Below are 27,196 nucleotides of genomic sequence, written 5' to 3'. Positions count from 1 at the left end.
CACACTCCGGCTGCCGCTGCCAGTGTCTCCGCCGCCGCCGCCGAACCGCCGCTCGCAGCGCCCAGTGTCCGACCCGCCGCCTCGGGCAGGGGCCCGCCTCGGCCCGCTGCCCCCCGCCGCCCGCCCGGCTCGGGAAGCAGGTGCGTGCCCGCCCCCCTCCACCACGCCGCCCCGCGCCGGACGCTCGGCCCCCGCTGCCCGGGCACCCCGGGCCCGCGCGGCCCCGCACCCACCGCCGGAGGGGAGGCGGACGGGAGCGGGCGGTGCGACCCCCCACCCGACCGGACGGGGGTCTCCATGGAAACGGTCCCGGGACATCCCCCGGGGGTGACGGCGGTGCGGGTGGGGGGCAGCGTCCTGCAGCGGGACAGCGGCGGGGACGCAGGCGGGGACGGAGGGCACTGACAGCGTCGGGCCGGGGGCACCGGGCGGGCGGCGGTGGGCTCCGCTCCCTGCCCCGCGACGGCGCGGCGTGCCGCTGCCCTGCCTCGCGCGGCGGCACCGGCACCGGCGGCACCTGCCGCTCCCGGGGCGGCGCGGGGGTCCCGGGGCGCCGCGGCGGGGCGGGGCGGCCGCCGGAGCGCAGCGCTCCCGGGGCGGCGGCTGCCGGCGGCGGGACGGTGGCGCCGGGCGCTCGCGGAGTTTGGCGGCGTGGCCTTAGCCTGTCCCGGCTGCCGCCGTGCCCGGGGCCGGCCGTGCCGGCAGCAGCTCCGGGTGCCGGTCGGCCGGGCGCCGGGCGATGGCGGAAGAGCCCTCCCCGGGGGCAGCGCGGCAGCCGCCGTCACCTCCGTGTTCGGGGCTGCCCGGTGCGGCAGCGCGGGAGCCCGGCCCCGGCCACCGGGGCTGCGGGACGAGCGGCGTTAGCGGCGCCGCGCTCCGTTGGGGAGCGGCCCCGGGGGCAACTGTTGAGTCGGGGCGGGCGCCCGGGCTGCGAGAGCCGGCGCGGGACAGCGCCGCGGGGCTTGGCCCCCGGCGGGGCTGCGGAGCGCCGGGGCGAAGCCGCTGGAGCGGCCGCGGGGGCCGGTGTGTTCCGGTGGGGCCGGGGCCCTTGCCTGCCCTCGGGGCTCCCGGCCGCGGCTTGGGGCCGGGGGCCGAGGCTCGGGGAGCGGAACGTACCGCATGGAGGGGGCTGGGGCAGGGGAGCTCCCCGGGCGCTCCTAGCCCCAGGGCGGCAGGCTGGGTTCGGGCCGGGGCGGTGCCGCTCTTGCGCCGCGCTCCCCCGAGCCCAGCGCGGGTGCGCTGGGGACGGCCGGGCCCCCAGCCCGTGCCCGGAGTGATGGTCGGGCAGCGGCAGGAGCGGGCAGGAGGAGGAGGCACTTCCTGCCGCTCTCGCTGGAGAGGAAACCAAAACTCCTTGGCTGGAGTGCTGGTACTCTGGAGGTTCATTGCTGGCTCCTCGGTGAGTGGCATCAGTACCTTCATCCCAGCACGGGTGAAGCCAGCTCAGAAAAGCACTGGGAAAAGGTCTTCCAGGCTAAAAAAGAGGAAGCAAGTTTCTCCTTCCACAGCATTCACTCTCCAGCACCCTCATCCTTGCTGGCTGCTGCTGGAGTTAGAGGTTTTCAGTGTGAGGGAAGGGCTGGAGCATCCCGCACCCTTTGCAGCTTGCCTGCACCTTTTTTTTTGCCATCTCTGCATCAGCCTTCCCTTTCCCCACCCTGTCTTTTTCATCGCTGTCACCAGCCTTTGGGTTTAGCTAGTCCCGGTGCCAGCACAGTGCTGGAGGCTTTGCGGTACCAGTCGAGGGCACTGGCTCTGTCACTTTGTTACCTGGATCTGGAGATGTTTCTGGGAGGGTTTTGGAGACCAGACTCCATCATGGTTTGGCCTTCAGAAGGCAGCTGCCTCTGGCATCTCTGGGCTCTGGCGTGCCAGCTTGTCTCCTGAGGACGGGAGGCTGCGCTTGGGTTGCGGTATTTTGAACGATATGCACCTTCTCAGATACAAAATTTCTTAGTGCTGTCCACCCTTAGTGGTTCTCTTTTTCAGTTCTTAACAATATGTGACAGTGGGGACAGCCTGGTTGTCCAGAGTGAGTGAGGGCTTAGTGACACCAGCCATCCAGCAGCTGGGACTTAGTAGTTAAGGACTACCGAATGTGCGGCGAACTTTTTTTTTTTTTTAAGCAGGGATGATTTTCTCGTTCCTTTTTTTTTTTTTTCTAAATTTCCAGTTCATCGTGCTCAGTATCTATAATTACCTGCAGTGTTACTGTGTCTTTAAATGAGCTTAAGCAAATGTGTGTAGGCAAAGCCTGGCTCAGCTCCGCAGCAGTCGGAGCTGCTGTGCAGCCAGTGTGAAACCCAAACAGCGCTCGGTGCTGCCGCACGGGCCACGGGCCGGACCCCGCGCCTGGCAACACCTCCCGCGAGCGGCAGCAGCGCCGGCCTGGCCTGGCCGCGCTGGATTTTGTTACACACTAGTTGTTCTTATACAGCTCCCGACCTCTGCGTGAGCAGTAACATAACGTAAGATAAACTGTTTCATTTTTTTTTCAGTTTAAATTTTTCCCTCTCTGTGTTTCATGCCTGTTGTGAGTCCTGTGAGAGGACAGTCATGATTTTTTAGATTATTTTTTTTGCAAACAGTGTGCTTACGAAGGGGTTTTCGGAAGCCATGCTCAGAGCTGAATCCCTGCTAAGGCACCTCAGGCAACTCTCAGGATCGGCACTTACTCCGGACCTCTATACCTCAAATGGATGCCCAACCATCACATATAGAAAACAAATATAATTTCTTGCTTGTGTTACTAATGGCAACAAAGATTGCCGAAGTGAACAAACGATCCCGAGTGAAGGACACCCTCCTTGTCAATGCAGGACGTTTCTTTCCTGGCCCATCTGAGCCCCACCAAAGAGCCGCAGGGGCATGTGCCACCTTATTTCGCTGCTTTAACTCCCGTCAAAGCAGCTGACTTGCAGGCGATGCGCTCTAAGCCGCAAGTCCTGCTTGAGTTTCCAGCAGCCTATGTAGTTTTATATTTTGTAGCCATCCAGGGAAAAAGAGGCCTGTCTTTGAGATTTCACTGCTCTCTGGGAACGAATGTTACAAAGGTGTCTGCTGCGGGTGTGTTTCCAGGGTCAAAGTGCGTCCCTGCTGGCCTTCTGCAGTGCCCCCTGCCCACGGGAGCCGCGCAGCACCGTGCGAAGGCAAGCTGCCGTGTCCTCCCCAGCTCCCGCTGCACATGGATGTCTTGGGCTTTCTCTTTGTTGATCTCCTGAGGCTGGGAAGCCTCCCTTTCCTTCCTCTGTGACACTGGCCCACTTAACACTGCAACCAGGAGCTCCCGTGGGCAGCGTTTTACCATGTGCACCAAGGCCCTGGAGTCCAGCTGAACACATTGCTCTGTCTGCTGAGCTGAACCAAGTTCCTACCAACGCGACCCATGGTGGGATATCCGGAGCTGGCCCTTGGCCTCGCGAAGTTCGTGCTCTGGCTGCTGCTCTTGCAGCAGGGAAAGGCAAAGCTGCTGTTCACCCTCAGGGAGCTTGTGCCATCATCTGAACCCTGGCAACGGTGCACGTTGCCGCTCGTCGGGCCTTTGCTCGATGCCATTGCGAGGCGCTCTCTGACCTGTGCTGGCGATGATACGCCAGCCTGGAGCCCAGGCAGAGGAAAGATTGCGCTGGGAGATTTTAGGAGACTGGCTGCTGGTGTTTCAGTACCTTCCATCTCTTGCCTGCCCAGGCAGGGTGCAGCTGAGGGTGGTGACCTGTTGTGTCGCTCACATGCTGCGATAGGGGAGAAGAATGGTCAGCGTCTTGCAATCCAAGTCATTTTAGTGCTTGGAAATTTACAGAGCATGAAATCTTCTCAGGGGGACAGGGCAGCAGAGTCCTAAAGCGGAATGCATTTGCACTGGAAGTGGCTGGCACAGGTCGTCCCTGTGAGGAACAAGGGAAAGCCCCTTCCTGTACCTTTGAGTCCGGGTTCCCCCCAGCTGCCGTGGAGGTGGATGGCTGTAGATCATGGCTCTGGTTGACCCGATCAAAGCAGCGTCAAAGTGGGTTAGACCAAGTGGCAACATGGGCGTGACATCTCTTAGGGCAAACACCGACAGTACCAAACACTCCAGTGAAAAACGAACTCTTTGCTGCCTGTGGCTGGAAGTTCAGTGGCAGCTCAGAGAAGTTGCCTTTTATGTTTGTCAATGCAAGTGCTCAAGAAACCGAGCATTGAGTCAGTTCACGGAACTGATCCAGCAGAGGAATCACTGTTATTTGGAAGGGGATATAGCTTGCAAACCTACTTTGCTCCTGTACCCTTCTGCCTCCTTAACGCTGGGGTGGGAGGTGTGAGTGTGTGGGCCAGCATTGCAACGGAAAACTTAATGAGGGAGCCTCACCTCAGGCAACTCAAATTAGGATCCCCGAGAGCAAGCAGGATTTTAACAGTGGTCAGCATGGAGATTCCGTGGGCTTAATTCTCTTCAGGTTTGTGGGAGCTGATAGGTGAGGGCAGCGGCAGCCTGTCCCGTCATCCTCAGCTCGGCCTGTGTTGAAACTGGTTGTCTTGGCACTGCTGGGGTTTTAGTGCAAGGAGGATTTGTGTAGAGATAATTGTTAGAAAATATCCATTCCCAAAGAACTTAATCTCAGGAAACGTGTTTCCATAGGCCGTACAGTGGTATTTCAGAAGAGAGAGTAATTTCTTGCTTTAATCCAAGGGATCTTCCAAGTGTGGCCAAGTCATTGCTAACCTGAGCAAAAGCATGCTTTTACTAAAAGGAAAACATCCTTTTTGTTGTTTCTGGAGCCTGGAAGAGACTGGTTTTCAGAGCAGCATCCTATTCTTTTGCAAAATGACGAGAGGTTTTGTCCTAGTGACCAAGAAATCCCTTGCTTTTAATTCGCCATGTTAGTTTCGTTGAAAATCTCTCTGAGGGCTTGTTGTTGGAGGCGAACGCATTCAACACCTTTCTTGTTTTAAATTCTTAATGGACATTTTGTTTTGAGAGTTGAAGGAGCTTTAATATCACATGATGAGCTTCTCCATGCAAAATGCTGTATCGATGTTCTTATTTTGTTCTAGACTAGTTTTCTTTGGAGTTAATTAGAATTGCCTGGGCACCTATTTAGCTAATTCAAAATAAGACCGTGGTTTCGTATACACTTCCTTTGGCAGACGTAGAGGATTAAGCAAATTCTGTGCCAGGCTGTGCCTTCTCACCCTCTTGGTGAGGCTGATCTAGAAGCCAGTATGGGGTAAAACCGAGCCAGCCAGGACAAAAATAAATAAATAAACCCCGGGTTTTAAGCAGAGATCAATTCCTCCCTGGTCAGGTTTGCCGGGACACCACACAGTTTCAGTGACATGACTGAAGGGGTGAGGGGAGACAAAGGTTTCAACAGTTTCTTCAACAGCTGCTTCTACTCGAAGACAGGCGTGTGAAACCATGGCCTAGTTGTGTTCTCCAAAGGGTTCCTACTGGTTTAATTACATCCATTTAAAGTTGCTTCAAGCTGCACCAACGTAGACGAGAGACTTGTGTCCGCTAGACTAAAAGTGTGTTTTGACCCAGGGAGGCTGCAGTTGCTCTTTCTGCATCAAGGGGCTGCTCATCCCTGCAATTCTCAATACACTTTCTGGTCTGCCTTCTTAAGGATGCTGTTCTTTTGCTGTTCACTCTGGTGTGTGCTTGAGACCGCGTCGGTTGTTTTCTCCCTGTTTTATTCCTTCTCTTAGTTGAAATTTTCATTCTTTTTCTCTTCTGTTCCTCGTTCCCTGTGAAATGCCTGTCTTTGGCGCACGTCGCACATCGTCCGTAGAGGACAGAAGCCAAGAATTCACGAAACAGTGTCTATCTCTGTTGCTATGTCCTCCCGGCTCTCTCTCTTCTCATGGCCGTCGTGCCTCCTCTGTTGACCAGCTCTTACTTGAGTACTCAAAACATGCTTTTTCTCCCAGCTCCTCATGCCACCCTGTTATCACTTTTCCCTTGCCAGACCTGCTCTCGGGTCATGCCTGGTCTGTGCTTGTTTCAGGCTTCAGCTCTCTCCCAACTCCTGTTCCACGTTGTGCAGCCCTGCGCCTTCTCATCCCCGTTGCACAGAACGTCCCTTTTGACTTCTCCCGAAACATCATCCTGCCACTGTGCTCAGGGGCAGAACCTTTCTCCTCCCCTTCTTTCAGTTTAGCCTAAGATGGTGAAATCCCCGCAGATTGTTTGTTCCCCTATTTCCTTTATGTTGCGTTTCTCTCCAAGCATCGAAAGACTCCTCCCCTTCCTGCTCCAAGCCACCTCTCATCTCTTTGGGTATGACCCTGTTCTCTGTTTTAGCATCTGCCCAGCTCCCACGTCTTTATATAGTATTTTGTGCATCTGACAGTGTGTGTTTCCCCCTCTTCTCCTGACCTCTGATTTCCATAGTCTGTAGTACGTGCAGATGGGGCTGTTGCTTCTTTTTTGCAAACAAGCTACCTTGCCCCAATTTCTCCTGTGTGCCTGGCGCTTCTCTTGTGTCTGGAGGATCCTGTCCGGGCTGAGGTCAGGATATGCAGCAGCAGCTGTGTTCAGAGGAGTGATTCGATTCCATGGCTTGATCTCTTGAGCTGCTGGCTGGTAGATCCCTGCACAGCTCATTTCAGCATAAATGGATGGTGCAAGCTGCTTCTCGTCCCATTCAGAGCTTGTGTTGCCAGGAGTTTTTCAGGGAGAAGAAAACCAACAGAGATTTGGGATCACAGATCGCTTTCAGCTTTTTCCCACTGTGACCCACTGTACCAAGAGCGTTGCCGTGGCTCTGTGCCTGCTTTACCTTTGGGTATTTAGTATGTCTCTGAACCAAGAGCCTCTTTGACTGCATCTCTCTGCCTTTTGCAGTCAGCCCTACTTGGTTTGACTGAGTCCACTTGTTAGCACAGTAGATCCTCTCTTCCTTCGTTGCTTCTTCCCTGATACGACTCAAGCAGCAAAGCTGCCTTAATGCTTGAACACCCAGCGCTGCACGATTGGCTGCAACATTCTCCCTCAAAAGCTCCATCCAGCCGACAGTGTGTCTTGTATGCTCACGAATCTCTGGATTTCCTCGTGTTTTCCACCCGTACCTGCACTGAATACCAGCGCCTTCCTGACAGTGGGATGGGATAATTACGTGACAGCACGTCTGACAGCACTGTTGGCAAACCTCTGCTGCCCTCCAGGCTCCCCCAACTCCCTCCTTGTTTGAGGCTTTCCCCTTTTGACCTGCCATGTGGTGGTTTATCAAAGTCCTCCGAAGCCTTGGGGATGTCAGCTTTTTAACAGGCCATCATCTTGGGTAAAGCTCAGTCTTGTGGCTCCCTGCCCAGTGCTGATGGTCCCTCTGGAGGGAGAGGAAAAGGGGAGGAATCCTTTGGGGGGACGCATGTGTGTGTGAAGACGTCTGGGTGAAATTCTCAGGGTAGCCAGAGGCTTTTTGGCAATAAAGTTATTTAATATGAGGATGAGTGAACTGTGGTTTCTGTCCCAAGGTGCTGCTTTTTTCTTCCAGCCCTCTTCCAGACAGACGTGTCGTATCTCGGGTGTTGTACCCCATCTGCCTGGCAGCGACGATGTGGATGGCTCTCTCTGAAGCATGGCTGAATGCGACAGTTACCAATCCTCTGTTTTTCTTTTGTAGGCAGAGTGGCCCCTCGAGCCCCAGTAAGTTCCAGTCAGTGACGAGCAGCTGTCATGATCTCTACAGCACCTCTCTATAGTGGGGTGCACAACTGGACCAGCACAGAGCGGATTCGTATGTGTGGCCTCAACGAGGACAGGTGAGGTGTGTGGGTGGTGTGGTAGGGGACGGAGGAGGAGAGCGGAGAAACTGAATAAGGGATCTGGAAAGGCTATGGAAAGGAGCTGGTGCTGGCTCAGCATGTTCTTAATAGGGTGTAAAATGGACTGAGGTTCAAAAGAGCCACGGTGAGGGGATGGATGTGTGGTCAAATGGTGGCATTCTGTGATGGTCCCCATGTTCTGTGCTCCAGCAAGGAGGACCCACAAGCGGAGCGTGCTGGAGGTCTCTGCAGAGGAGCCATTGGCTGTGTAGCTGTGTTGCCTCCACAGCGTTGGTGGATGATGAGGCCATAATTGTCTGCATGTTCTCTTGGCTTCACCACACCTGTGCTCTTAACTGCCGGGGGAAGGAAAGAGCTTGACCCACTGTGAGCCAAGCTGCTAAGAAGAGCTTTCGGTGACCCAGGAGGGTTAGTGCAGACCAAATGATTAGATGGGAGAGTTGTGACATGCCACCAAATAGGAGATTAGGGAGGATTATAGTGGCTGGGAGGCAGAATCGATCAAGATGAGTTCCCGGCCTGCCCTGTGGCTTTGCGTGGCCTTTTTATTCCCACAGCTCTGGGGTCTTGTTCTCAAAACTGATCAGTCTGTGGCTTCCTTGAGGCTACTACATCTGTTTAGCACGTTTACCGTAGCCAGAAAAGTTTTATGGGCTCAAAGGCGGCACAAGCCTATCGTTCTTTGTCGTGAGGGCTGAGGCTTTTGGTTGCGAGTCCTCTGAGGGCCGCTCGGAAGAGCCGGGACAGGGACGAGTTCAGACTCTCACTTGGGCAGGAACGCAGGCAGAGATCATCTTCAGCCCTCAGCAGCTGTTGGCCCGGCATGTGTCACTCTGATAAGAGCTGGGGATGGCGTTGCCCTCTGCCTCTCTTAAACCACTTGGAGCTACAGACATGGAAGTTGAGGGCATCTGAGCGAGGCAGGCGCGCCGGGCAGGCTGTGCCGCGCTCGCTGCCTGGGCTGCTGGCCCCGCTTTGGGCCAGGCAGGAGGCGGCTGGCGCGGGGTGGCCGCGCTGTCCCCGTCCCCTGCGGCCGGGTGGCGTGGGCTCCTCCACGCTCCGTCCCCACGCCGCGGGCCGCGCTGTCCTGCCGAGGAGCCGCGGCCGGGCCGGGCCGGAGGCAAACAGGCCGTGCCGCCGCAGACGGGGCTGCCCCCAGGGCCGTCCCGGCAGCTGAGAGGGCCTGGGCCCGGCGGCGCCGCGGCGAGTCCGGGCCCGCCGCCCTGCAGGTAGCGGAGGGCGGGAGGAGGCGGGAGCGGGCCCGGGGCCGGGGCAGGGCCGCCCCGCTGTCCAGCTCCGGCCGCTCGCCGGCGGAGCCGCCGCTGCCAGCCGCTCCTGGGCGCCCCCTGGCGGCCTTCCGGCCCCGCTCCGCTCCGCCCGCCGCTCGGCTCCGCGGGGACCGCGCTGCGGCGGCGGCGGCTGCCTGCGGGACCCGCTCACAGCGGCTCCGGGACCCCGCTCACACCCCGCTGCCCGCCCGCTCCCCAAGGCCCTCTCAGCCCTGCGGGGCCGGGCCCTGCCCCGGTCGGGGGCCGAGGAGCCGCACACCGAGCCCTGTCGGCTGCGCTGAGGCGGCCCGGCTGCACCGCAGCCCGCGCTCCCCGCACTAACAGCCGTTCGGCCTCCTGGGGCCGGGCTGGCTCGGGAGGCCGGGCGGGAGAGGGCCCTGCCGAGCCGCTGCTGAGGGGTGAGAGGAGCGAGCCCTGTGGGGGAAGCGGCCGCTGCTGGGGCTCGGGGGCCAGCAGGGCGGTGTGAGCAGCCCTGCTGCCGGGGCTGTGGGAGCTCACTGTGCTGTGAAAGCCTGGCAGGTAGGGGAACAGCTCCAGAAGAAACCGTGTCATCAGCAGAAACTAAACTTGAGCTCGTTTGTCCTGGCACTGGCAGCTTGACTAAATGACCCTTAAAGACCAGAGAATGGACACCGGTAAATATTGCTGGGGCAGGAGTGTCCCGGGGCAGGGCACTGAGCACATGAGCTCTGTCTCCTGTCCAGTCTTCTTGCAGATCATAAGGACACTGTCTCCTCAGAGTGCCCCATTTCCATGCAGTCACAGTCCTTATCCTGAATTCAGGCTTTCCACTCAGGAACTGTCTTCCAAAGAGAAAGGGTCAAGTGTGCAGGCCAGCAGGACACCAGGGCGGCTGCAGGCAGCCGCTGCTCCCATCACAGGGCTGGACTGGGAAGTCCTGGGGCACGGCGTGAGCATGGCTGGGAGACAGCGAAACGGCAATGAGGAGGTGGCTGTGGAAGAAGAGACAAGCAGGATGGGGCTTGGGAGAGGATGGGACTGGAAACGTGGTGGAGCAGAACGGGAAGTGGAGAGGACCGGAGCGGGTGCGTGGAGCTGGGCTGGGACACACTGCAGTCAGAGAGGGCTGGGCTGACCTGTGGTGAGACTGCAAGGGTCAAAATGGTTGTGGGTAAGGAAGATGCACAGAGCTGCTGGGCCATGGAGAAGGTCTTCTTGGGTCCGTAGGAGCTGTCGGGTAAACATTTATGTGTGAGAAGGTGCTATCCAGTGGGCAGAGCTCTGGGAGGGGGAAGACTGCAGCGAACAGCAGCGCTCCTCATCCCCTCAGTCTACAGTGACAGGTACTCACCGTGTAACGTGTGGTAAGGAGGAGCTGGCTACCTGGAACAGACATGGTTCTTCAGGCTGCCAGCTGCTCTGGTCTTCCACATGGGGACAGGGAGGGATAGGGTGCTGGGAGGGTATCTTGGGGTTTTGTAATGCTCTGTCTTGTTCCTTGGCTAGGAGAGCCCCCCTTTCTGATGAGGAGTCTAAAACGAGCAGCTCCCAGCACTTGGCGTCTCAAGAGTTTTGCGTCAGCAGCAGCCTTTCCAAGGTGAGTTCCTTGTGTGCATGTCTGGGTCCGAGAAGGCCTTTCCCTGATGGAACAGGCCAAGGAAGAACATCTACCGTAACGGGTCCTGTGGGCTCCTTGTTGAGAGGGGTGCACCTAGGTGCAGTAAAGGCAAAGCAATACTCTAGTTGGGCAAGAGCTGTTTGCCACTTCTGCCTCTGTGTCCTGGGGGAGACTGGAGAAGCTGCCTGCTCCTCCCATGTAGGAGCCACTTGCACAGTGCTCAGGAACACCTTCTTCCTTGTTGCAGGTGGAGCTCACAGCAGTCAGTGGTGGTGGCAGCAGTGCCCAGGGGCTGGATGCTGATGGCAAGGTGGAGGAAAAGCTTGGGCCCAAACTGGAAGAGCAGCCACTTGATCCCAACCCAAACACAGAGAGTGTGGGAAAGACTGTGAAAGATGATGTCCTGGGCCCTCTGACAGGTCAGGGGGATGGCAGAGGACAGGAGCCTGCAATCCCCAAAGCTGCTGAGCAAGAGGGCAGTGCTGCTGATGCTGCCAGGACACCTGCAGATCCTCACAGTGACAAGCAGGCTGATGCTCCTCCAACCTGCTCCGTGGCTCCAGAGAGTGAGCCTGCTGGGAAGGAGAAAACTACCCCAAGCACTGGAGCACAAGGACCAGGCGTGCTGGCAGAAGGGACATTGTCTGTGGTTGTCTCCAGCTGCAACACCTCTGCCTCCACTCCCGCTGCTTTTACTTTGAACAGAGTGTGTTTTCCCACATCTCAGGCCCCTGCTATGCAAAAGATGCCCCTGTCTTTTCAGCCTGGGGCAGTTCTGAGCCCGAGCCAGTCGTTGGTGTACATCCCACCACCCAGCTGCGGGCAGGCGCTCAGCGTGGCTACACTTCCAGCCGCCTTGGGGGTCTCCTCCACACTCACCCTCCCCGTTCTGCCTTCCTACCTACACGAGCGTTGCCTGCCAGGCATTATCGCTTCCCCAGAGTTGCGCTCCTACCCTTACACCTTCTCTGTCACCAGACCCTTGGCTTCAGACGCCAAAGTGGTGTCTGTGGAGGTGAGTCAGCTCAGCTCCCCTTCGCCCTCCAGTGGAAGCGCTGCCCAGGCCGCTGCGGAGGGCGCTCCCGCATCCACTGCCGGCCCTTCCCTCTCCACCAGCCAGGCTCCGCTGGCAGCATCATGTGGGAGTGCTGCTCCCTCTTCTGGCACCGCTGCGCCTGCCAGAGCCCCGACGGCTCCCGAGCCGCACGCACTGGAGGCGGCCGCTTCTCTCTCTCCTCTCAAGTCCCCTCCACAGCTAGAGCGTGAGATGGTCTCCTCTCCAGAGTGCAGCGAGATGCCTCTCGATCTCTCCTCTAAGTCCAATCGTCAGAAACTGCCTCCACCCAGTCAACGCAAAACACCTCCCATGCCCATCCTCACACCTGTGCACACCAGCAGCAAAGCACTTCTCACCACGGTCCTGTCCAAGTCCCAGCGCACGGCCCAGACCGCAGGCAGCAGCGTCACCTCATGTCTCGGCACCAACCCCCCCTTAGTCATCTTCCCCGAGTTCCTGCGCAATGGCGAGCAGGGCTCCTGGGTGAAGAACACCACGCTCATCAGCACCATCCCAGGCACCTATGTCGGTGTTGCCAACCCAGTGCCTGCCTCGCTGCTGCTCAGCAAGGACCACGGTGTGAGCTTCAGCAGAGACCCGCGCCACCTTCCCAAGCAGGAGCCTATTTCCATCATCGATCAGGGAGAGCCTCACAGCGCTGGGGTTCCCTGTGGGAAGAAAACCAACCAGGTCAGCACAGAAGGACAGCAGGATCCTGCCAGGAGACTTCTTCATGGCAGAGTTGCTCCAGGAGTTTCTTTGTGTCAGTCCAAGGACATCTCCATCTGGAATCCCAGCCAGGGAAGTGTGTACACGCGGTGCGCCATGAATAGAAAACCTTCCAATCCTCAGCTTCTGCCTCTCGGCTGGTCTCCTTATCATCAAACCCCTCTGCTTTCAATTGGCATCTCCGCAACAGGGCAGCTGCCCCCAAACCAGAGTGGCTCCTGCAAGCCAGTTGGTGCAGGTGAGCTCCCAACATTCCTGAGTGTGCAGCCCACCAAGTCCAGCACAGCCACCCAGAGCCTGCCCGAGGGGCTGCCCAGGCTCCCGCCTCAGGAGCAGGAACCTGCAGCCAAGAGCAAGAGCTGCCGAGCCTTGCCCAAGCCCTACGAGGAGCCAGCCAGTCCAGCCCTGTTGGATGCAGGTCCATCTCTTCAGACCAGTGCTTTGAATGTGAAAGGGGGGAAGGGAAAGCTGGACAACCCTCAGAAGAGTCAAGAGTGTGATCAACCAGAGGCTGAATCCAGTAAGGAGAGCAATGTACAGACTGAGTCTTCACAGGTGGTCGGTAGCCTCAAACAGTCGGATGCAAAGCCTAAAACCCAAGTGTTAGCAGCGTATTTGTCACATGATCTGCCCACAGCTGGACAGCAGAGCCTGCGAATGATTTCAGATGTGCCCAATGTGCCCACGGAGAGTCAACGCAAGGAGCTGGGCTGTGAAGGCTCCCAGGAGCCGCCAGCTGCAGAGCCTCTCCAGTCCGTGCGTCAGGTGGATCTGTGCAGGGTCAAGAAGGAGCGAGCAGAGTGCGAGGTGTCATTTACTTCTGTGACTTGCCTGCAAGCTGGGACTGCTCCCCAGGCTTTTGCTGAGGTCAAGCTCAAAGGAGCAGGGCAAATCAAGCAAGAGGGCAGCGTGCGCTGCAAGTCCAAGCGGCAGCATGATGGGGACACGAGGCAGGCCCACAAGAGACTCAAGTGCCAATCCCAGGACAGCGAGGAGTCCCCAGGCAGATCGGGGAGGCGAAGCATACATGGCCGGAAGGTGGGTGGGACAGGCTGGAACTGCTGGGTGATGGCAAAGTCAGCAGGTGAGGTTGGGGGTGAGGAGGGAGCTCTCACGGCGGGGGGCGCAGCTGAGTGCACTGGGCTTTCAACCCATGCTCTTTGGCATTACCTGGCAGTGGATTAACGTACTCGTGTCTGCAGGTTATCTAGAGCAAAAATGGATCTGGGGTGTTGAAAATGCTGGAGGGCACCAGCATGATGAGTAGAGGACAGCATTTTGTCCCTTCTCCTTCGCTACTCCAGCTCAGTCAGTCAGCAGCTCAAGCTTTGGTCTGTGTCCTGCATTCACAGTGTCGAAAACACCACGACAACCCACGTGAACTCAGCAAGCGAGAAGGCCAAGCCAGCCTGGGACCAGTGAAGGATCACAACAGCCTCAGGGTAAAGCGTAAGCGCAGGAGGCCAGCGAAGATGGAGTTCCCATCTCCGGCGCACCGCGGGGACAGCCACGAGGAAGGTACTCTTGTGAATGGCAATATGTTCTTGCAGGGTCAGGCTGCAACAGTTCCTGTCACGCTGATGCCCCTGGGCCCAAACCACTGCTCTCCTGAAGCTGAGCAGCCTCTGGAGCTGGTGGCTTCCTGTAGCAGATTGGGATCCAAAACAGAGCTGCGTCGTGATGCTGGACTGCCTTTCCCAGGCCAGCAGACGTGCGTGCACAGATCTGTGGCATGTTTTCTCAAGGCTCAGTTTTCCCCACAGGTTGCCCTGAGAAGAAGCCCAAGAACAACTTTCGGGATTTCATTCCGGTGGTGCTGAGCAGCCGGACACGAAGTCAGTCGGGTGAGTCAGTGCCAGGGGACCCAGGTGGGAGTCCTGCGTGGACAGTGAACATTTCCTTTTTTACGTGGCCTTGTCCCTCTCTGCTGTCCTGCCTTGCAGGGTTTTTCTTGTGGATAGTCTTGGCTTTTTGGTCAGCTGGAAATCCCACTTTCTTGCAGGAAGTATTGCTGGCTCTTCTGCCGGTGTCACGGGAGAGTGTGATGTGACTGGTCAGGAGATTTTACCGGTGCTGGAGGAAGATCAGGAAGAAGAGGAGGAGGAAGAGACATCCTTGAAACGTGGCAAGCTGCGAAAATCCCACCGAATGTCACGCTATCACAGTCGTAGGTCCAGGGACAGGTCTCTGTCCGAGAGGAGCAGCTGTTACGCAAGGAGGAGCCGGGAGCTGCACTGGAGAGCGGAATCACCCAGGCAGCTATGGGAGCCCAACGAGGAGGAGGAAGATGACAGTCACATCAAAAGGAAGAAGAGGAGACGACAGAAAAGTCAGAAATACCAGACAGGAGAATATTTGACTGAGCGCGAGGAGGAGCGAGTGGGCTACCCTCACAGGAGGCGAAAATCCAAAGCAGGTACAATCTGGGAAGGGGTTTCTGGTATCAGACTGGGGACCAACATGGAGATTTTTTGTTTTGTTGCTTTTTTTTTTTTGTTATGTGTGGGATTTTGGGGAGAGTTCCATGTTTTGTTTTGTTTTGTTTTTCTTTGTAATGTTGAAACTCCATCATTATTAATGGCTTTATGTCCACAGCATGGGCTGCTTCAATTCATCAGCTCTTCTTTCAAAAATATTTACAGTGAATTTTGCAGTAGGAAACAGCAGCTTATGTGGCTAATTAGATACTGATCTTACCTTCAGATCAAGACAGAGGGTGTGGGAAAATGAGAATCAGATGAGGTAGCACAGAGGAATATTTCTGAACAAACGTGGGTCCCTGACAGTAGGGATACACCATGTCTCCCAGGAGTACCCTGGTGCATTCCACTTTGTTCATTTCAGTGAGTGCTCATAAGTCTTGTGCTGCAGGTTTAGGGGAACAAGATTCCTTCACTCAACCAATATAACCATTTTATGATTTTTGCAAAGTTTGGTCACATCCTTCTCCATCTTCTCTCCAGACTGAGGGGTCCCAGCCTCTCTTGTAGGGCGGCTTCTCCACCCCTCAGTTGTTTTGGTTGCCTTTTTCCACTTCCACTCCATTCTTCCTGAGATGTGGAGACCAGAAAAAGCACAACAGTACTTGAGATGTGCTTGCTTCGATTTTATTTGTGGTTCTGTCATGGTATCTTGGCCAAGCCGATTTTTCTGTGTAAGACCCATGGCTCCTGCTTTTTAGTAATAGCAAGACATAAATGGAAGTTATGTGTGGTGCTTGATGTGGAGAATGTAGAGTCTCAGCGTAACGTGGAAGCTGAAGATGCTGCTCCTGGAGATCTACAAAACCTGCCTTGGTTCTGGAGGCAGCGGAGTCCCAAATGGACCTAAAGTTTTGTTCCTGTAGTTTATCCGTGTGATCCCTTGAACTAACCCACTGGGGCATCTCCGAACTCTTTACCTAGAAATGAAGCAAAGTCTTTGTGCCCAAACAAAGTGCCCAAAGCTGTGGAGAGAGCCAGGCTTGAAAGACTCGGACTCTGTAAAGCTGTATAGAGATGCCTCTGTGCTTTGGTCTGCACAGGGCTATTCCTATGTAACCATTGTAGTACTGATCATCTGTGCAGAGGGAGGTGTGTGGCGTCACAGAAGCCTGGACAGTTATTTGTTCACAGGGCTTTGTTTTCTCGTTCCATACTTTGTTTTCCCATTGCTGTTGTGCCATTGCTACGGGATGTTGCCATTATATTTCAGGGAAGCACAGCGCCCCGCCTCGCACGACGCACAGGGCTCCGCAATGAGCAACTCTGTAGCTCTGTATAGAGCAAGGAAGGTTGGATTTCCCTTGAGGCATCCTGGTACTTCCTACCTGCAGGAATATTAACTGAAAATTTAATGTGCTACTTAAGGAGAAGATGTGAGAGGGCAAAGCTGGGTCTGGTTTTGTAAGGCAGCAAAACAATGACTGTGCACAGAGAGCTTAAAAGGCATTTTCTGTCTCTCTAAGGGGTGTCCCGTGTGAGTCCTGCCCGGCCACACAGGTAGGGAAGCACACCACGTGGCAGCACGCGATTACCGAACTACTGGGAAGCTTGTCGAGCTGGACTGTTTTGTACTGGGTTCCTTGTCAGACCTAAGGAAAAGCCTTGGTCAGCTGTGTGCAAGCCCCAGCGCTCAGTAGGCTTGGTCTTTTCAGGATGGCTGTCTGTAGTTGGGCCTCTTGTGTCCATGTTGGGTTCATCCTGATGGGGAGAGGCTGTGTATTCACTCTGCTTCTACATACTGCAGTGCCTCTGCCGTGGTCTGGATTTCTGGATGTGCAGCCATCAAAGATGGGCAGTTTGTTTAGCTGGTGGCAGAGATCTGGGTTGCCGGCCTCTGGTGCGGTACCTACAGAAGCTCCTCATTCTCATTTCTCCTCTAGATTTTAGGTACCGGAAGCAGAAGGAGTCCGTGCAGTGTAAAGGCACAGAGCTGCGGCTGAGGAGCAGGCTTTCCCCATCCCCCCGAAAGTCTCAAGGACGCCCTGACTTTCGGAATGGCTTCTTCCTGGAGCACTCAGACAGCTCTCCTGTCCAAGAAGAGCTGGAGAAACCATCAGGAAAACGCAAATGTAAAACCAAACACCTGGCAGGGATCTGTGACGAGGGGAAGGTATGGCTTGGGCCGATGAGTGGAACGTGCACGGGAAGAAGAGAGAGAAGGGGCCTTCTGTTAGTAAGCCATGGCCACATGTGCCAAGGAGATGTATTCCTTTCTTTTCCAGGGGAAAGGCTGCTGGAACCAGCCCAAAATGTGCCCTCTGAAGAAGCCCGAGGACTTATGGACACTTTGTAAGTCCCGTCAGGTCAGCTCAGAGAGTTCCCCCGAATTGCCTGTGACCCAGAACATTCCTCCTGGAGCTCGGCGACTGATTGTGAACAAAAATGCGGGGGAGACCCTTCTGCAGCGAGCAGCTCGTCTGGGCTACAAGGTGAGTTTTGGTGCCTTTTGCTGCTTTTCCCCCTGCTCTGCCTTGTCTCGGTTTGTGTGTAACCAGGCCTGCAATGCTCTTGTTCCTGTAGGACGTAGTGCTGTATTGCCTGCAGAAAAAGAGCAGTGATGTGAACCATCGTGACAACGCTGGCTACACGGCTCTGCATGAGGCTTGTGCACGAGGCTGGATCGACATTCTCCACATTCTGCTTGAGCATGGTGCCAACGTGAACTGCAGTGCGCAGGATGGCACAAGGCAAGCCAGCAAGAGGGGAACATCAGGGGAAGCCCTGAGAAGTGTGCGGGCAGGGCACAGGTTGTGTTTTGCGGGATGAGCTGTAGGTCATCACTAGATATATCCTAACCCAAAACAGAGCATTTGCTTTGTGACCTCTTCCAGTCTCTTATTTTTCTGCCAATGCTTCTGTCCTTGCAGGCCTGTCCATGATGCAGTAGCAAATGACAACCTGGAAACCATGTGGCTTCTGCTCTCCTATGGTGCTGATCCCACTCTGGCCACGTACTCTGGGCAGACAGCCGTGAAGCTTGCCACCAGCGAAGTGATGAAGCGCTTCCTCTGTGGTAGGTGCCAAGCCCAGGGGTGGCAGTGCTTCCATCCTTCCTGGCTGGCAGCATAGCAGACCAAATCTGGGTGCAAAGGGTTTAGAAGTTCTTCATCGGAAGGTGATGGAATAATGTTAGTTCTGTCCTGTCACACGTGTCTGTTTTTACCGCCTGATCTTTAATTACAGAGTTATAAAACATTTTCCAAACAAGATGCAAGTCACTTCTCAGTCTTTGAGGTACAAGAAAACAGCAATGCTGTGGTCACACAACTAAAGACAGTGCTGTGCATGAGGGCTGGAGACACTGTTCCAGCGTTCCTGGTTCTACTGCATACCTAAGTGAACATATGTTTACTGACAAGTAATGATGCCTTCTACTCAAAAACAGCTCTGCCCAAGTGCTGTCTCTCTGCCATTATTAGAAAGGACCATTTTGGATCCCTTTGCCTGAGAGTGACACATGCCTGCTTTCTGCACTGTTTGTGTAGAAGCAAGATGAGTGTTGTGACTTCTACACAACAGCAAGGAAGAGACGGCTACAGTAGCGGTGGTTCCCAGATGGATACAAGGCAGAAGATCGCCAGTGTTGAAAGAGATGTTGTTTTCCAGCTGTCTGTCTGTGCCTCTCCAGGCAGGTGTTTGGGATGTAATTTTGAACTCAAGACAACCTTAAGACCCTTTCTTTCCAACTTACTTGGTGCTGTCAGTTGGTTTCCCCTTTCAGCTTATATTTCATGTTCTCAGGCCTGGGATCATGTCCTCTCCTGAGTGAGGGTGTCTTTCTTGCAAGTTATTGTTCAGTTTTTGCTGTAATGCCTAACTGCAAAGTGGGAAAAAGCAGCAGAGGTGAAGTGGCTCACCCAGGATTGATGGATATGCGTGCCAGGATCATGCTTTGACCAGTAGATAAGCATTAAGCCTCTCAATTTTTTGTCTTTAGATTACCTTTCGGATCTCCAGGGTCGCGCTGATGGGGATCCTCGAACAGCATGGGACTTCTACAGCAGCTCTGTACTAGGTGAGTTCGGTCTGTGCCATTTCATTTACAGCAGCAGAGCAGAGAGAAGTAATGCTGGGTAATGGCACATCCTTCACTGAGGTCTGTCCACATCCCTCCTGACTCACATCTTGGAGATCTTGCTGTAATGTTACATGCTGGGAGCTGCTTCTGAAAAGGGACTTTTTCTTTGGGAAGCTGCATGTATGGATCCCTCCAAATAGGCTGAACACAGTGTGCGAGACGAGATTCCAAGTGCTGCTGGTGATTCCTTTGGTTATCAGTCCTGAAGCATGTTATTTTTGTAGCAATTCTTGCTGCTGTCTTGCTAACCAGTCATCAAGGTAAGACCGAGGAAGGCAGAGGACATACTTATTACTTCAAGATGTAGAAATCTTGAACTTCAAAGTTCCTGGAACTGTCCATCCCTGTCCTCTGCTTCGGAGGCGTTCATCAGAGGGAGGTCCGCTGGGCAATGCCAGGTGTTTCCCAGTGAAGGCACGACTTGGACCTTTTACTGTCACTTCCTAGAAGCTGTGGTTATCAGCTTAGAAGTTTTCTTGAAATGATACAGGCACAAGGTCCACAAATTGTTCACTGTGTTGCTCCAGTCCCCCCAGGGTCCGTGAATGAAGATGTGCTGGATCTGGCCATGGGCCTGTGGCAAACTGCGGAGTGCCTCCCAACTACTTCTGAGGCAGTGGATCAACACTCTCAGGCCTTTCTTAAAGACTTGGGTTATTTATGCTGGCAAGCTAAAAGGCTGTTGATTTTAGTTGCTCACCTCTGTCATTTCCAACATCCTTCTAGAAATGAAAAAAATCAGAAACATATGGAAGGGTGGTCTTGGTGGAGGACTTACCCTTGGTAGAGGACTTATCCTTGGAGGATGCTGATGTCTCTTCATTTCAGAACAGAAGGAATTCTGTACTCCTAAAAACGCTTTGTTTGTAGGCTTTTGCGCCTCAGGCATGCCAAGGAAACTCTTCAAACCACAGCCTTCTTCCTCTGGATTTCTGACTCTTGAAGCTATCACAATCCTTTAAGATGCCTCTTTACCACAAGAAAAATAGCTATTATTCGACTGTAATGTTTTTAACCTAAAGATGTTACCCATTTTGATTTATCGCTGATTCCCACTTGGATTTCTCTGGTAAACAAGGAAGGAAAATTGTGTGTGGCTTTGTGGGTCGGAGACTTTGGCTCTCTTTGGTTGCCACAGCTGAGTTCTTGGTTACTGAGGGAGCTTATGTGCCTGAGTTCCAGTGTCTGCTTTTGTCCTGTTCATCAGTGTCTCTTGAAGATCCTGGCATGGCACTGTAGACTGCCAATTCTCATACCCTCTAGGAGATCCAGTGTTACATGGAAATAATTTAGAAATATGCCATCTTGTTTCTCATATACCCTAATGCTTGAACTGAAATGGGTATATCTTGGAAAAAGAAGCCAACTGTGTTTGGTTCAAATTAACTCCTTGTTTCAGTTCTTCCATTTCCATCTTCCTCAGCTTATCTTGAAAAATCTTATCTTGCATCACATCTTCCCACATTTCTGTCCTCTGCCTCTGCAGACAAAAAGAAAGGGATTGTCTTTTTTCAGTAGTCAAACCATCACCAACTCTTTTTGTGTTTCTTAGGAGGATGAGGTGTATTGGAATTCAGTCAGGGACGGGAGTTCACTGCTCACAGGGCATTGCTTAGACACTTGACTAACACATAGAAAGTCTCCACAGGACCTTCCCCTGGACCTTAGTTGAGCTTTTCAGAGTATTTCTTCATTTGAGGGTGGAAAAATGCTACCCTCTCTGTTAAACACATCCTACCTCTTCCAGTGGGACTTCACACTAAATTCTGGCCTCTGTGGATGTGTCTCTGCTGGGTCTCTGTCACTCACGTGGTGCCATCTGCCAGGTCTTGTCTTCTTTCTCTCCTCTGCTACCTGAAGTCAGTCAACAAGCCTGACAAATCCAGCACTGATCTGCCTGTGCCTTTCTCTAGAAACTTCATTTCATCTTTGCTGCAGTGGGAAGATCCCTCCAGTGTTGGTTGGGCTGATGCTTGCATCTCAGGTGCTTCAGACTTTAACAGGTACCTCTGCACAGCATTTGGGAGAAGGTAGATTCCTCCTAGACATAAGAGTGATGACCCCTGGAGAAATGTCAGCTACACAAAATGTTCTGAAGTGCCGTGGCTTTGGCGTTCCTCGTGGGGTATTTCTGTCTCTGGCTTGGAGAGAGGACACCAGAGATGCCAAGCTGCAGCACCACCACAGTGCTGTCAGAGGGTCGGACACACTGCTTCTCCTTCCACCGCTCTGCGTGGCGTGTTCCCAGTGCTGCCTTTGGGAGGCACAGCAAGGAACTAACCGGCTGGGGAGTGGTCCTTTATCCTGCCAGGTCTGTTTTCAGCGGGCACAGAAAGGGACCTTTCTTTTCATCCACACCTAGATCAGCTTACGGCAGTTGTGAAAAGGCAGTCAGACCCGTGCTGTCCCCTGTGCTTTTCCAGGCACTGCTGCACGAGCTTGTGAGTCAGCAAGGAAGAGCAAGGTGCCCAAACCTGAGACATGGGGCCGGTTTCTTTGCAGTGGTGTTTACTGAATGTTCTGAAATGGGCCCTTCTGGCTCAGTTACCTTCAGCAGTGACCTCCAGACCCCAAGAGCAGATACTGCAGGGAAGTACTTGCTTCTGCACCAGGGTAACTGAGCTGTTCCCAGCTGTCACAGGCAGCAAACCAGCTCAGGAGAAAACATTTCTCCTCCTTCAAAGTTTCCCTTTCCATCAGATCCACCAGCTGAAGCACGCAACATGACACCTCCCTCAGGGAGGAGGAGGAATCCCAAGCCCCTGCTTGATCTGTTTCTATTCTTTGAGGCAGGAATGTTGTTTAATGTTTTCCTTTAGGTCTGCAAATCTCTGGGGGCCAGAAGATAATGAGGGAAGCCAGGGTGTGGGATCTCTGAGGTCTGAGTATGGTAAAGTCATCAGCATCTTGCACTTCATGCTGCTGTAGTTCCAGATACAAAGTCCCACTGTGGGGTTTTGTTCTGTACCTGGGACTAGCATTGTTGTGCCTGATTGTCTCCTGGTTACTCTCTGGTGGTACAGGATGTTCCTGTTCTTGTCGCAGCCTTCACCCAGCCTGATGGACAGGACTGAGTGAGAAGAGTTTTCGGGACAGACATTGGACCATATTGTTGCCACATTAAATGCATTGAATTGTTTTTTCATGGGTTGCTCAAGAAGTTTGAGTTTTTTCAGTGATGGCATTTGAGCTTTGCCTAGCAGTGATATCGGACTGACATTCTTGTCTTTTTCCTTGGCAGGACTAAGAAATGATTTCATTTTTTTTCTGAGGCCCTGTTTAAGCCTATGTCTCCCATCATCTGCTGTTGTTTCTCTGTTAAAATAACTTTTCTTGCTGGGTGCTGCGTTTATTCGTGAAGCACTGTGGTGCCTGGATCTTTCTCATGCAGCACACTATAAGATTCTTTTGCAGCCTTTTCTCTTGTGTGTGGTGTTGAACTTTAGCATGGTTGGTTTATTTGCTCACCAGCACATTTGGTCTGACTTGTCTCTGTAGAATCTAAACTCTATTTTCTGGAAGTTTTTGGAGTTATGCTGCATTATCTCAGCAGGACAAAAACACTCTGAAAAACCAAAACTATTCATACCTCTCAGTAATAAAATGCAGGCAGCAAACTATTTTTCAACAGATGCTTTTCAGATTGGTGAATAGTAAATTTAACTGTCTTTAAATCGTTTATGGATCAAGTGGGCTATTCTCCTTCTTCAATAGAAGCAAATCCTGCTGGATCTCAGGTACCTCCTAGAACAGCAGTTTTATGCCAGAAATCTCTGGGGTCAGTTTTCTGAAGTCGTGCTTCTTGTGGTTTGGTTGTATTAGTCTCTAGATCTGCTGCGCAGTTTGGTGGCACAGCCTTGCAGTCCTTATTTAGACACAGTTGCTGGCACACACCTCCAGTAACCCGCTGACAGCCATCGGGAGCGGGATCTGAGTGGAGTGGCAGAGTGCAGTGCCTTCCTTTATAGGATCTGTGCAGGCAAAGCATCTCGGGCATCCACCTCCTTCCTCCTGGCGCGGGTTCTTCCAGGCTGGGCACAGCTGTGCTGGCAAAGGAGAGGCGGCTGAGGCCATTCAGGGAGAGCCTGGGGTCAGCCTGCTGTTGACCCAAGGAAAGGCTGTCAGGTGCAGTGGCTCATTTTGCAAGTAAGCAGTGCCTCGCCTCACGTGCCGGATCAGTGTAAACCCGGAGGTTGCTGCTATGACATAAGGTGTTCTTTGTACCTAACCCGGTCACTGAGGGGAGTCTCGCTGTGCGGAGAAACCAGCGCTCACTTGGAGATGCACTTGGAGACAAGACGCTGGAAGGAGGCAGAGCAGGAGGAGCCCCTGGGACTTGTATTCTACTGTTGCTGTGACACTGTGGGAGGGTGCATGTGAGGTTGCAGTGGTAGCTGTTCCCCAGGGAGTGATGAGCACTGGCTGGTGCGAAACTGTGAGCAATGCCAACATCTGTTTTGCTTGTTGCAGAGGGGAAAGATAGCATTGGATATGATCTTCTACTCAACCCTCCAGAAAGTTCAGACAAGGAGGAAGAGGAGCAAGAAGCAGACAACTTCATGTTTGAGTTCTCAGACAAGCCACTGCTTCCCAGCTATAACCTCCAAGTGTCAGTCTCTCGGGGGTGAGTATGTTTTCCTGGAGCAGAGAGCATTTGGGTGACATTAATGCTGGGGTGGAGGGGGAGCTCACAGAACAGAGCCCTTGAGCTCCTGAGCACAGCAGCAGTGCACTAAAGCCTCAGGCTGCCCTCCAGGTGAGGGAGAACATGAGATGTTCATACAGGGAAAATTCATGCCTGCCTGAGAAACTTTGAGAGCCCAAGCTGACTGCATGCTAAGGAGGCAGATGCAGAGAGTTGTGCTTGTGTCCTGTAGATCTGAGAGCATTCCTCCAAGGAAGGAGACACCTCTATCCCTGTTCTGCAGGTAGAGACACAGAGGAATGGGGCTGTTGCAGCTTCCCCAGGAGGAGCAAATTGCTGCTGCTGAAGCAGTAACATGCGCCTTGTGGCACACTCCCCATCATACACCATCTCATAATGAAGCGCTGCATAGACTCCTTTTTAGAAAAATATGAGGGTAGAAACCACACTATGTAAGCTCTGAGTCAGAGGAGCAGGTGGAAGATTCAGAGTAAGATGGAATTTGTTTGACTAACTCTCAGAGGTGACCTCTGAGCTCACCTTGGCCTCTTGTTGCAGTCAGCAAAGACTTGTCAGCAAGGGCAGGAATGAATGTCAAGCTGTGATGAACCGCTGGGTGCAACTGATCAGCTCTCCAGAGACTGTGGAGGAACCTGGGGGACACTCGCTGAGATGGGCGCTCCCGTGGCATAGACATCCTTAGAAGAGTCCCAGCCTGGGATTCATGGGCTGATGGCTGGCACAGCACAAAGCCTGTGAAGTCCTTCAGTCCCCGTTTTCTTGGTCTTCTCTGGACTTAAGGAAAACAGGAGAGAGACTGAGGGACTATACATGAGGGAACCAAGCAAGGAAAGATCCCTTTGGTTTAAGAAAGGACAGGTTTAAGAGAGGACTTTGTTTTAAAACAAAACCAAGAAGCAGCACAGGTAAAGCCAGAAAGATGGTTGGTTTTGTGTTGGCTGTCTGGTGCCCGTTGTTCTGTCCCACAGGTCAGCACAGCCCTGTCACCCTGCTCATGTTGGTCATTTCAGCTCCTCAAGGTGTACCTTAGGTGGTTATTGTCCTTCAAATCAGGATTAAGAGATGCCGAGTTAAAGGCAGAGCCTTGCAGGAGCACAGTCGGTGTCTGGAGACGTGCAGCACTCAGGGCGCCGCTGCTCACGTTCCTGCAGAGCTTGGGCTGTGTGAGGGCCGGGGTAGCCCTGCTGGGTCCCTTGGGACAGACCGTCTGTCCCCGGTGGGCAGGAGGGGTTGTCAGGGGTCTCCCTGTGCCATCCCCTGCGTGGCCAGACTGTTCTGCTGCGTGAGGTGTCCCTGTGCCTGCCTGGCAGGAACCCTCCCTCTGTCCCCCCTCTCTCCTCCCTCTGATGTTGCTCCTAGCCCATTTTTCCCCAGCCATGGTCAGCAGCAGCTCACACTGATGGCTCTGAGTTGACTCTTTCCCCTCCATCACAGGGAGGGCTAAATCAGGTCACAGCACTGGAGCCGTCCTCCCTTCTCCACCTCCTGTCACACCCTGGCCATTGGGTTTGTTTGGGCGGCAGGAGGGAGAACAGCGACTTGGAAGCAGCAGCAGCAACAGAAGTGCTAATTTGCGTTTAGTGAATTTCCATGCCTGACAATTTCTGCCCATCCAGAGGGACGTGGACAGCACCCAGGAGAAATGGCCAGTGGGAAATAGATCCCCTGCTGTGGCTTATCGCTGGGTGAGGATGCTGCCAGGACACCTCTGAAGGTGTAATTTTAACACTGATGTCCCTGTCTTGCTTTGAGTGCTTTAAGAAGATGCAACCTGCAAAGCAGTGATCAAACCCAGGCTCGTCTCTGAGCCTAGGTCCTGTGTGTGTGGTCTGTCCACATGGAGAATCGTGCCTGGACCTCACCGGCAGCGTTGTGTTGAGGGGAGGGCCAGCGTGCGGGCAGCTGGGAGCTGGTGAGGTGGGCAGGGTGCCTGCAGACCCGCCACCCCTAACGTGCTGTCCTCTTGCCGTCTTTGCAGGCCCTGCAACTGGTTCCTCTTCTCTGATGTGCTCAAGCGGCTGAAGCTGTCCTCCCGCATATTCCAGGCACGCTTCCCGCACCTGGAGATCGCCACGCTGCCCAAGGCGGAGTTCCAGCGCCAGGTCTCTCTCAGCCAGGTGCTGTTGCAGGAGGAGGTGCAGGAGAGCGCTGAGCCAGGGCAGGGCAGCGCAGAGACAGTGGAGCTGGTGTGCTATGAGCCCGAGCTGCTGCAGCTGCTGGGTTCAGCAGTGGAGTACCAGGCCTGGAGCAGCTGACGGGGCAGATTGCTCCCTGCGTCACGAGGCAATAATAAGGACCAATGGGAAGCAGCCGTCTCAGCGCCAGCAGCAGAGACCTGAGGCTTTGGCCAGCCAGCCCTCCTCTCCTCAGGGTCTCCTTCAGCTGGGGAGAGAGGACCCTCGCCTCCAAGGACTTCCCAGGGTCCCTTCACGACAAGCAGCAGCACAGTCATCAGCCCCATCCAGCTACAGCGGGCAATGAAGCCCTCTCCACGGGGCTTCGTGAGCCGGAGCTTGCGGGGCAGTGGTGGCTCCGGCTCTGCCAAAGCGAGGGGCGGTGGGTGCCGCTGCCCCTCCCCACCTGACCCATGGAACTGCGCCTCTGTTTGCCCTCCCCCTCCCAGCGTCTTCCATAGTATTTATTTAATTAGTATTTAATTTGTAATGTTTCCTTTGTTTTGCTGAGTCTGTATCACTGTGATGGTGAGCTCCGGGCTAGGGGACAAGGACTTCCCCTGGTCACTCTCCACCAGTCCCCGCGGCCAGCACTCTCCTGGGACAGCCAGCCCCTGAGCTGCAGCCCTGGGGACGCAGCCCCCGAGCGCTGGGCTCTCACAGCTCTGTTGAGAGCCTGGGGACTGTCCCTTCCCTGAGCTTTGGAGCTGGCTTCTGCTGAAGGTGCTCACCCGCCGGCTGAGAGCCAGCCCTGCTGCTTCAGCCTCTCACCGGCCTTCTTCCTCCATCTCATTCCTGCTGCTGCTCCCACTCTCTGGTGCCGTCACACGGGTGGGTGCAGCCCGCGGCCCCCAGGCATACCCCATGCTTCCTGGCAGCTCATCCCCCCATCCCAGGGTCTCTTGCCACTGCAGCAGCCCCCTCCTTGCCTTGTGCAGAGTCCGCTCGGCCTGGCCCTGCTTCCTGTGCCCCTCCTGTGTCACCAGGAGCAGCTCTCTGGGAGAGAGTGGGCGCTGGGCAGTGCTGCTCCGCTCCCGGGAGATGGTCCAGTTTTCTTATCCAGGTGCTAACAGGACTGAGGACGGGACAATCTTGGGTTTTCTGGCTCTCCCCAGCAGGAGTGTTGGGTGGGATTTTTTGTTGGTTTGTTTTTACTTTGTGTTGTGTTTCTTCCCAGCCAGGGCAGGTGTTACCCCTTCCCCTTAGACTCCCAGCCGCCTGACCCCCTCCTGGGGGCCAGGCAGCACCTTGTTTAAGCCGAGGGTTTTTTGCCTTTGGGTGTGTATTCTGGTTGCTCTTTCTGATTTCTGTTTTATTATAAGCAGCAACAGGCTGTGGTGTCAAAAACACTGATGTACAGAAAAAACCTGCATCAGG

General features: G+C 54.5%; 1 protein-coding gene across 1 annotated transcript; it reads left to right on the top strand.

The window, feature by feature from the left end:
- On the top strand, positions 1–27,196 carry BCORL1 (BCL6 corepressor like 1). Its single transcript, XM_082061942.1, has 14 exons — positions 1–140; positions 7,602–7,740; positions 10,521–10,611; positions 10,880–13,456; positions 13,771–13,936; positions 14,182–14,262; positions 14,421–14,834; positions 16,782–17,011; positions 17,124–17,330; positions 17,422–17,588; positions 17,769–17,914; positions 18,839–18,916; positions 23,450–23,603; positions 25,624–27,196. Exons 2-14 carry the CDS (start codon positions 7,655–7,657, stop codon positions 25,898–25,900), a joined length of 4,674 nt encoding a protein of 1,557 aa, XP_081918068.1. The 5' UTR covers positions 1–140; positions 7,602–7,654; the 3' UTR covers positions 25,901–27,196.

Source organism: Streptopelia decaocto (genome assembly GCF_964273445.1).
Source record: "Streptopelia decaocto genome assembly, chromosome: 10".
Classification (NCBI taxonomy): domain Eukaryota; kingdom Metazoa; phylum Chordata; class Aves; order Columbiformes; family Columbidae; genus Streptopelia; species Streptopelia decaocto.
The sequence above is the reverse complement of the archived record's forward strand: the minus strand, read 5'-3'. Positions and strand labels throughout refer to the sequence as shown.

Bases quoted from the DNA above. Each gene is read 5' to 3' on its own strand.
- BCORL1 (XM_082061942.1), top strand. From the start codon at position 7,655: ATGATCTCTACAGCACCTCTCTATAGTGGGGTGCACAACTGGACCAGC. The intron at 10,612-10,879 runs GTGAGTTCCTTG...TCCTTGTTGCAG, and splicing joins TCAGCAGCAGCCTTTCCAAG to GTGGAGCTCACAGCAGTCAG. The intron at 18,917-23,449 runs GTGAGTTCGGTC...TGCTTGTTGCAG, and splicing joins CTACAGCAGCTCTGTACTAG to AGGGGAAAGATAGCATTGGA.